Source organism: Meriones unguiculatus, chromosome 11 (assembly GCF_030254825.1).
Source record: "Meriones unguiculatus strain TT.TT164.6M chromosome 11, Bangor_MerUng_6.1, whole genome shotgun sequence".
NCBI classification, from domain to species: Eukaryota; Metazoa; Chordata; class Mammalia; order Rodentia; family Muridae; genus Meriones; species Meriones unguiculatus.
Genome location: NC_083359.1, coordinates 109,855,950 through 109,866,759, shown reverse-complemented (window position 1 = coordinate 109,866,759; position 10,810 = coordinate 109,855,950). Strand labels below are relative to the sequence as shown.

Below are 10,810 nucleotides of genomic sequence, written 5' to 3'. Positions count from 1 at the left end.
CTTCAGCTCACTTCCTGTTTGCTTTGTGGAGAACCATGCTTCTCAGTGTTTTTAAGAATGAATCTGGATTCGAGTGCCTCTTGGAGCTCCTGGAGAGGTTGGGTTCCAGTAGACTCCGGAGGCACCTGTTGGCTGTGACACCATAAGCTGGGAGCTGGTGGCTGCTGTGGCCAGCAGAAACCGCAGGGAGGCCCTGTTAGCATCAAGAGGGTCCTGACACACAGGCCTGCAGAGAGAGAGAGAGAAGGGGCTGCAATAGCCAGGAAGAGGCCAGAGGTGTTGTCAAGATGTGTTAGGCCTCAAGAAGGCTGTGTGTGTGCTATTTCACCCGGGGGCTTAGAAAGGCCTCTTCAACCTTGAGATTCTGTGAATTGGTGTAAAACAGATAACGTTTGACGCAGCCTCCAAAGCCACAATCATGTTAGTTGCAACACGGATCTAGAAAAAAAATCCTAGGTAGGAGAAGCCCTAGGTCAGCCTTGAGACATAGCCAGCCTGAACTACAGAATGAAAATCCGGAAGAAGAAGGAAGGAAGGAAGAAAGGAAGGAAGGAAGGAAGGAAGGAGGAAGAAAGGAAGGAAGAAGGAAGAAAGGAAGGAGAGAGGTAGGGAGGGAAGGAGAGAGAGAACAGAGGGAGAAGGAAGGAGGGCCAGAGGGAAAGAAGGAAAGAAAGGAAGGAAAAGTGCAGAGTTAGCTGGGCCTGGTGTCACTAGCTTGTGATTCCAGGCTGATGCAGGAGAATGGCTACCAGTCCAAGGACATTATAGACTATAGTAGGACCTAGCCTGGGAAAGAAAGGAGGAGAGTGGGGCCAATGAATAGGCTGGGTCCTGTCTTACAGGGCCCCTCCCTAGGTGCCGTCCGTGCCCCGCCCCGCTGTCCTCCCTCCTGCTCCTGGCGGTTCATGGCTCACCCCGCGCCCGGGTGGCGGCTGCGGCCGCTGGCGGCGCTCGCCCTGGTGCTGGCTCTGGCCCGGGTGCCTCCAGCCCGGGCCGGGCAGACACCGCGCCCCGCACAGCGCGGGCCCCCGGTGCGGCTCTTCACCGAGGAGGAGCTGGCCCGCTACGGCGGCGAGGAGGTAGGCGGCGGCCTGGGCCGGCTGCTGTCCCCAGGCCCGGCCGCTGGCCGGGGACCCACGCGAGGCCCCTGGGGGAGGCCGCGTTGCCCTCACGCCCCACCCCGCGCTTCCCGCGCCCCGCCTTGTCGCAGAGCAGACCTCAGGCCCTTCGAGGTTTTAGTACGAGCATGGGCTGCGGCCACACGGCCTATGGCCGGCCAGGGCGCGCGGGGCTGCGGGTACCCGGGCGGGCCCGATGATTCAGGCCTTCCCAGCCTTTCCTTTTCCTGCCCCGGTGTCCCAGGCCTACTGAAGCCCGCCTTTCCGACCCCATTTAGTGTCTGGGCCTGTGGAGATGAAAGCAGAGGGGAAACAACGCCCCCTCCCCCTTCCCCTCCCCCGAATGCGCAGCTGTTTGGATGGGGAAGAAGCTGGGATCTAGTTTGGGAGAATCAGTTCCAAGGCATTGCAGTGATTCCAGGATTAATCACTTGCCTTTACAGACGGGAAACTGAGGCACGCGCTCAGTGTTACTGGAGGAAAGTACCGGTGTTGCTTTGCTGAATCTCCGTGGCCTGTGCGCCCTAGCCCCTGAGGTAGCAAGCTTTACACAGACCAGACATGCAAGGGTCCCTCGGAAGCCGAGCCGTCCGGGATGGCAGCTTAGGACAGAGGTTCTCAACACGTGGGCCGAGATCCGTCTTTCACAGGGGTGGCCCGAGACCACGGGAAAACACAGGGACTTCCATTATTCATAACAGTAGCAAAATTACAGTCATGAAATAGCAATGGAAATAACTACGGTTGGGGTCACCACAGCATGAGAAACTATTAAAGGGTCGCAGCGTCAGGAGCACCGCTTAGGCCCCTGGGACCGCGAGGACTCAGGCATGGGAACGTGACAGGGCGTGACAGGGGTGAGAACGGGTGTTAAGGGGCAGCGGGGCGAACCTGGGTGCAGATGCACGCGGGGAGGTCGGCAGAACAGGCCTGCTGTGCTAGCCAGGCGCCCACCTCGCGGGGTGTGCCGTGGGGTCTATGGGGGACTGCAGGGAGCACCCAGGTCAGCTGGGGAAGAGCTCGTGGGCAGGGAACTGGCTCTTGATCGTTTGCTGCTGGGGAAAAGAACCCGGAAGCGGACTGGAGTCTCCCAGGACAGCCCTCTGCAGAACTATCTGCTTTCACCCACATGTGGGGGTTCTTGAACCCCCAGCCCAGAGCCCAAGGAAAGGCACATCCACCGGCTGCAGGACAAGGACTGAGGAAACACCCTAATTTTTCTATTTCATGTTGTGGTTTGAGACTTACGGATGGGAAGAGCCAGGGGAGAGCTGTTCGGGGGCAGAGGAGTGCCGTGGGTAGGGTTAGCTTCGAGAGCAGGAAGCGGGTCTGGGCTGACCGAGGGACCCCCGAGCAGCGTCGTGGTGTGTGCGGCGCATTATTTGGTCACTCTGAAGCTCATCTCTTAGGACGGCACCTGGGCTTGGAGTCCCGCTGCGCCAAGGTCCTAAGCCTCACGGTGGCCATGTTTTCAACCGCACGGTATTGGCCTCAGAGAGAGAGGGAGGCAGACAACAGTTTGCAGATGGTGGGGCTGCCAGGCTAGACGGGCTGACCAGGAAGGAGGCTGGATTCTCTGGCAGGGGCTTCCTCTCTGGAGGGGAGGGGTTGAGACAGGGTTTCACCCCGCCGTTCTGGCTGTCCTGGACTCACTGTGTAGAGCGGGTGGTGGAAGGGCTCACACAGAGCTCACAGGGACATCAAGGCAGGCGCGGTGCCCGGCTAGGCGGAGTTTCTTCCTTGGGGAACCCCGTGGCCTTTCAGTGGATTGGGAAGGCCACACCCACCCAGGTTACCTGTGATGACTTCCTTCATGTAGATTTAGCCTTTTCCGGCAAACCTGGCTGAGCACTGATGAACTTTGGCTTGGCCGCACTTCTGGGTAGGTACGTAAAACCCGCCACCCCATGTTACGGTGAGCGCTGCCTCTACGCAGGCATTTTGTGAAGAAGAGATGAGTCGGGGACAAACGCTTGGCACAGCCACCCATAACCCATGTCAGCTGCTGCTAACCTTATTAGCTCAGAGGAAAGCTGACAGAGAGCTGAGGAAAACCTCCCACTCAGGCTCTTCCATTTTCCTTTGCTTTCTATTATCTTGTCTGATCCCTTTCAGTCTACTGACAAACCCCTGTTCCATGACCTACAAACAGGTCCTGGGCGCCACCTGCAGCTAGAAGGACATGGCTCCAGACCACAGGAGGGCAGTTTGCTATGAAAACAATAAAAACCACCAACAACAGCAAAAAGACCACCCACAGCAGGTCCCCTCTCTTCCAAACCCTGAGTACTGGTTGGGTCAGTCCTTGGCCAGGCACGGAGAGTGGTGAGGTGCAAGGCCCTGGCCAGTGGCTGAGCTCCCCTGCCTGCCTGCCCACATCTCTCCACCCAGTGCCTCCCTGGCCCTGGAGCTGTTGAAGCACGTGCCAGAAGCAGGCAGGAAGACCAGATGGGAGGCACCCATGTCCCGGGTGAAGGACAGTGAGGCTCTGTCCTGCCTGCCACCCATCTGCTCTCCTGGAGCTGGAAGTTCTGAGTGGGGGCCCTGCTAACGTGCCCCTATACCCAGGCCTGAGGGCGCCCTCTGGTGGGGAGGGAGAGAGGAGGGGAAGAACCTGGTGTTCCAAGGCTCAGCGTTTGGTCCTGCCTTCCCGCTCTGATTTGCTCTGTCCTTTAACCTCCTTGGGCCCAAGTAGCCTTACTCAGCAGGGTGTGGTGGGGAAAGCCTGGAATCTCAACCCTCAGGAGACTGAGGAGAACTGAGTTCAAGGCCAGCCTACCTTACACAGCAAGACAGTGTCTCAAAGCTCACACACACACTCTCACACGAACACACACATGCAAGCACATACAGACCCATGCACATATGCACAACAAATAACATTACCCATAGGAAAGTGTTTGATTATCTTCTGAACATCTTCCAGTTTTAGCTTCAAAGTGTAATTATGGAATTACATTTTTCTTGTTTCTTTTCTTTTTCTTCTTTTTCTCTTTCTTCTTTCTTTCTTTCTTTCTTTCTTTCTTTCTTTCTTTCTTTCTTTCTTTGACAAGGTCTCACCATTTGACTGTGTCTTAGGGTTTCTATTGCTATGCTACAATGCAATAACCATGACTAAAAGGAACTTGGGGAGGAAAGGGTTTATTTTAGCTTACACTTCCAGGTAGCAGTCCAGCACTGAGGGAAGTCAGGGCAGGAGCTCAAGCAGGGCAGGAAACTGGGAACAAGAGCTGATGCAGAGGCCATGAGGCGTGCTGCTTCCTGGCTTGCTCCTCACAGCTTGTCTAATACCCGGGACCACCAGCCCGGGTATGACACTGCCTAAATCATCAATCAGAAAACGCACCACAGGACAGCCTGTAGGCCAGGCCTATGGAGACACTTTTCAAGTGCGTGTTTCTCTTCCAAAATAACCATAGCTGTGTCAAGTTGACATAAAACTAGCCAGCCTACCCTGCCATAGCTCCCTGTGGCACCTTATGAGTCTCCAAGCTTCGGTGGATGGGCATGACCTTGCCTGGGAGGGGTGAGCCTGTGGGGCCAGGCCTGGAGACTCTCCACCATTGCTCACCCAGCCGCGGCAGCCCTCGCTACCTGTGAAGAGAGTGCGGGGTTTCCCGACTCTCATGCCTCGCCCCCCTTTCCAGGAGGACCAGCCCATCTACTTGGCAGTGAAGGGAGTGGTGTTTGATGTCACCTCTGGAAAGGGTGAGTGGCTCTGGGGACCTGGAGGAATGAGGTGAGGCCTTTTCCCTTCCCTTTGAAAGGCCCAGATGGAGCTAAGCCTTGTCAGTGTTTTACCCAAACAGGTCTGTCTGCTGTGGATTTCCCATTAATGCCATGTTCCCACTTGAAGGGCTGTGGAGTTCAGTGCAAACCGATGAGCATTCTAGTAGAAGCCAGAAAAGTGTCCTTAGCTAAGAGTTGCTGTTGTAGACGGTGACATGACAGAACATTTCAATACCATGTAACAGTTTCCCTGACTGTATCCACATAGACTACCAGGAGGGGGATTTCATGACTCCTCCTATAAGGCCACAGAGAACGAGACATGGCTTCCTAAGGCATCTGAGGCCAGAGGCTCTTCTTGTCTGTTTGTGTATACATCTGTAAACATACATACATACACACATGTATACATACACACATGTATACATGCACATACATACATGCATACACACATATGCACATACATAAATACATGCATGTATACATGCGCACATGCTTTGTTTACTAACGACCCATAGGCCTAGCCCTCCTCCCCCTTTTAAAATACTTAAATATGTATTTTGAGGCAGGTGCAGGCTAGCCCTGACCTTGTAATCCTCCTGGTGTGTTCATCCTCAGAACTGCAGCCTGAGGACTGGGGCTTCTGGAGAATCCCCAACTGCAAGCTCCTGGCTGCTCTCCATGCTGACCCAGTCTTCCTTCCTCCCGCTGCAGAGTTCTATGGCCGAGGAGCCCCCTACAATGCCTTGACTGGGAAGGACGCCAGCAGGGGTGTGGCCAAGATGTCCCTGGATCCTGCGGACCTCACACATGACACCGTAAGTGGGACAGGCTTTTGTCAAAGTGCACTGCGCCCAGGCCGTGGTTTGTTCTTGTTTGAGGCAGGTGTCACCTGTGTAGCTGTCTGGGCTGGACCTCTATGCAGACCAGGCTGGCCTCAAACTCCCAGGCTGGCCTCTGCCTCCCGAGGGCTGAGATTAAAGGCGTGCACCCCAAGCCCAGCTGCTTTCCGTTTTTTGCTTGTTTAAGTCTCTGGGTCAAGTCGTTTTATTACTTTGGATTTGACTTTAGGCAAACGCTCGGCCGCTGGGCCGGATCCTCAGCCACAGACCTTCTTATTCTTAGTAAGCCTCTTAATTAGCCTGTGTGGTGTGCTAGCCAGCCGCTTTCTTGAAATGCATTAGCTCCCTGGGTCACCCTTCTTAGGAGCCTGTGACGGCTCCTCTCTGCCTACAGACGTAAGTCCAGACTCTGTGAGGACTTATCATCCAGCTGTGTGGACTTGTCCTCACTGTTGTGCCCAGCGGCTTGGCACTCCCGTGGCCGGCACCCCACCCAGACCCCCATCTCTAGGTCCCACTCTGGGTAGCTCCCACAGCTTAGTGGCTGGACTGGGACACAGCTTTCCAAGCTCATGCTTCTGTGCACAAGAAACTGTCATTTTAAAAAATGGGGCTGGCTATAACCAGGCGTGGTTGTAGCATGCCTTTAGTCCCAGGGCCCTGGAGGTGGAGGCAGGGGCAGGGGCAGGGGCAGGGGCAGGGGCAGGGGCAGGGGCAGGGGCAGGGGCAGGGGCAGACAGTGAGAGGCAGGGGCAGGCGGGTCTTTTATTTTTCTTAAAACCTGTCATGGTGGTGCAGAGGATACACACACGCGCACACACACACACACACACACACACACACACACACTAGTGTGAAGGTGTCAGATCCCCTGGACTTGGCAGTACAGACAGTTGTGAATTGAACCTGGGCCTTTGGAAGAGCAGACAGTACTCTCAATCACTGAGCCACCTCTCTAGCACTGCAGGCAGATCTTTGAGTTCAAGGTCAGCTTGCTCTGCAGAGCAAGTTCTAGGACAACCAGGACTACACAGAGAAACCCTGTCTCAAAAACAAAGCAAAAGAGAGGTGGTGGTGGAGATGCTTGCTGCCAGGGCTGGAGAGATGGCTCAGAGGTTAAGAGCACTGGCTGCTCTTCCAAAGGTCCTAAGTTCAAGTCCCAGCACCCACAGGTGGCTCTCACCCATCTATAGTGAGATCTGGAGCCCTCTTCTGGTATGCTGGTACACATGCAGGCAGAATGCTATATAAATAATAAATAAATAAATAAATTAATTAATTAATAAAAAGATGTTTGCTGCCAATCCTCATGACCTGAGTTCACCCCTGGGACCCAAATGGAGAGAGAAACCAAATGGAGGGAGAGAACTGGCTCAGTAAGATGTCCTTTGACCTCTGCATGCATGCCAGCATGTGCATGCACACATATAAATAAATAAAAGGAATAGTAATCCCACAATAGGCTGGCATTCACTCATCAAATTAGTATAAATAAATAGGTTTTGTTTCTTTTTTTTATTTTTTTGAGATAGGGTTTCTCTGTGTAGCCCTGGCTGTCCTGGAACTCTCTCTCTCTGTAGACCAGGCTGGCCTCTAATTCAGAGATCTGCCTGCCTCGGCCTCCCAAGTGCTGGGATTAAAAGTGTGTGCCACCTCAGCCTGACTAGTGATGAGTCATATTCTTAAGCTAAAACATTCTAGAAAGAAATGAAGGGGAAGGATTTAGTCGGCTTTCCATTACTGTAATGGGATCTGGCATAAATAACTCTAAGTTTTTATTTTTATTTATGAGTATGTGTGTGCCTGTATCATTTTCTGTGCACCACAGGCGTGCAGTACCTGTAGAGGCCAGAAGGGGGAGTCAGGCCCCTGAAGCTGGACTTAGAGGCAGTTGTGAGCTGCCGTGTGGGTGCTGGGAACCAAACCTAGGTCCTCTACAAGAGCAGTAAGTGCTCTTAACCACGGAGCCGTTCCTCCCACCTTCTAAGTAACGTCTGAAGAGAAAGGGTTCAGTTTGGAGCTTTAATCCATGACTGACTGACCACATGGCTAAAGCATGTTGCAGAGAAAACCTGTAAGACTCGTGAACAGGAAGCAAAGGAGGAAGGGGGTGTGCCCCGTGTCCCACAGTTTCTATGGAGGGCACACTCTCCATGCAAGGGCTCTCACTATGCCCCACCTCTTACAGGCTCCATCACCGTGCAATAACTCCACGCTGACACATGGACCTTTTACAAAGCGGCATTCTCCATCCAAACTACAGCAGAGGCTGTTTAAACATATACTAGCACAGAGAGGCGGACACGGGCGACAGTGCTGCCCACCCCACATGCGTGTTCTGTGGACGGCGACTTCCCTGTCAGCTGACCAGCAGAACTGAGAAAGCCATTGCTTCCCTGCACTCGCAAACCCTGCACTCTCAGAGCATGCACGCACCCTGCTCACGCATGCACCCTGCTCACGCACTCCTGCACACACAGCCCCCACTTCCCCTCTGCACACGCACTCCCAATGCCCAGGCTGTTTCTTTAAAAGTCCATTGTCCATTCTCTGACTGAAAATGGTTTCTCATACTCCTCTGGCAAGGAGAGATGCCATGAGCACAAACGCGGTTTCCGGGGTGAGCCTCATCCATCGGACTCCAGATGTGCCGACCTCTGCCGTTTCCCCAAACTCGGAGGCTCCCCTACATAATCTGTGATGGCGAGGACTGTGTTCCTGCTTCCAAACACTTTCTGTTTCGCTTTAGTTTGTTTTTCTCTTTCATCTGGAGTTTGGGGTGGGTACGGCAGGGGCAGAGGAGGGCAGTGCCAGACACAATGTGCTCAGACTCAGTTTGCTCACCTCTATCTCTCATTTCTTCTCCCCAAGACGGGCCTCACGGCCAAGGAGCTGGAGGCCCTGGACAACGTGTTCAGCAAGGTGTACAAGGCCAAGTACCCCATCGTGGGCTACACGGCCCGCAGGATCCTCAACGAGGATGGCAGCCCCAACCTGGACTTCAGGCCGGAGGACCAGCCGCACTTCGACATAAAGGATGAGTTTTGACGTCCAGCTGCAAGTGGCCGGTTCTGGGGAGGTGAGGGCACAGGTCAAGTGCCCCACGGACTACTGGGGCAGTCTCCGACGCCTAACTGGGACACCGCTGTGCACTGTCCTTGGTCAGGGGCTGTGCCTGATGGCATGACCCAGCCTGCCAGCCGCCGGGGCGGTACTCAGCTGCAGCGTCAAGCCAGCATCGCCATCCTGCTGTGGGGCTGTGAAGGACCTTCCCCGCTTCTTCACGTCTGTGCTCCTCACACTCCCCCACAGCCCTGTTTACTTTGTAGTAAGGATAAAAATAAATATCCCATGGCTGCAGAAGGTTCTCCCGTCCCTGCATTCCCTACGCACAGCTTGAGGCTCCTACCTAGGTCCTGCCGTCCATGGCTCCTGTGAGGAGGCCGGCGGTAAGGACCGTGGAAGCAGTGACAGGAAAAAGCAGATCCTCTGGACGGAAGATGGGAGTGATCATGGCGGCAGCAGACTGGTCGGGAGCATGGCAGAGCCTGGCCAGGGCTCACGCAGACAACGCTGACACCCACTCCTCAGACTGTTTCAGGTCCCAGAAGAACACCCTCTTCTGGGGTAGTATCCTTGCTGGTGACATGGGCACTATTTGAAGATACTTTCTGAGGCCTGCAGGGAGCTAGTGCTCCTGTAACGTGGGGCCCCCCACACTACAGCTCTGTGACAGAACTACCTGTAATACATGGGCTCTCCACCCCACCCCCACAGCTCTGGGACAGAACTACCTGTAATACATGGGATCTCCACCCCACCCACACACCTCTGGGACAGAAAGAACTACCTTTAATACATGGGATCTCCACCCCACCCCCACACCTCTGGGACAGAACTACCTGTAACGTGGGCTCCCCACCCCACCCCCATTCCTCTGGGACAAACAGCACTCATACTGAGGCTAACTCACTGTGTTAGACTGAATCTACAGACCCTGGTGTAGCAGAAATGTCCTTATATAAACCTTTGTTATTTATTTTTGAGACAGGGTCTTATGTAGCTCTGTTGTTCTGGAACTCACTAATAGACTAGGCTAGCCTCAAACTCAAAAAGATAAGCCTGCCTGATATATATATATATGCATGATACATGATATATGTATCTTTCACACACACATATGTATATATATCTATATGTATGTGTATATATATACATATATATGTATATATATATATATTACAAGCTTGAGCTGGCAGCTGCATGGCACACAAGCTCCAGTTGGCGGTGATGTGCTAGCCAATCACAGCAGATAGGCAGATAGGCGGTCACAACACGAGAGGCTGTTCACGCGATAAAAACAGACGAAGTTCCCAGAAACCATTTCCAAGTGCCTCTTTCCGCTCCCTTTACTGACCCGTGGGCATTGCTGTCTTGGCAGGGGATGCCCTAGTAATGACAGCAACCTACAACATAGAAAAAGACTCAGGCCTAGAATTCCAAAAATTGTTCACTGAGCCAGTGTAGCCTGTGTGGGGGCTTTTTGCCCCAAACCAATGGCACAGGTCAATCCCAGCAATGTACAGCCCTCAAAAACACCCAGTATGCCGCCTGCCTGAGGTGCTCATGACGTCCCATGCCTTCTGACTTGGCAGCAGGCTGGAATGCCGCTCCTCAGGCCCCAATCTCCACAGAAGGGTACCCCCTCCGAGCCTGGCTGGGGCTTTCCACAAGGCTGGATCCCCACATTTCCCCCAATCCTGCCTCACCAGGGTCCAGCTTCCTGCTGGCCTCAAGCTCCTTCTGCTCTTCCTTCAAAGCTGCCACCTCACAGCAGGGCCTCTTCAGTATGATTAGTCTCCCAGTAATCTCCATTCCAAACCAGAAACTTGGAGCACACAGAAGCCTGGGCGCTGCGCGGGCTGCAGGAAGGTCGGGTTCAGAGGGTTCAGATGGGCAGGAGGCCTGCTCCATGGGCACAGATCCCTGCAGGCCCAAAGCCTGCTGCCCTGTGCCCATGCTACTCCATGTTTGTTTGTTTGTGTGAGTTTCCTGTAGTCCAGGCTGGCCTGGAGCTGGCTATGTAGCCAAGGATGACTTTTTTTGACCTCTTGACCCTCT

At 54.0% G+C, this 10,810-nt stretch overlaps 1 protein-coding gene across 1 annotated transcript; it reads left to right on the top strand.

Moving 5' to 3' along the window:
- Positions 1-704: 704 nt before the first annotated feature.
- On the top strand, positions 705-9,052 carry Nenf (neudesin neurotrophic factor). Its single transcript, XM_021651053.2, has 4 exons — positions 705-1,079; positions 4,766-4,826; positions 5,562-5,665; positions 8,561-9,052. Exons 1-4 carry the CDS (start codon positions 816-818, stop codon positions 8,735-8,737), a joined length of 606 nt encoding a protein of 201 aa, XP_021506728.2. The 5' UTR covers positions 705-815; the 3' UTR covers positions 8,738-9,052.
- The last annotated feature ends 1,758 nt before the right edge of the window (positions 9,053-10,810 follow it).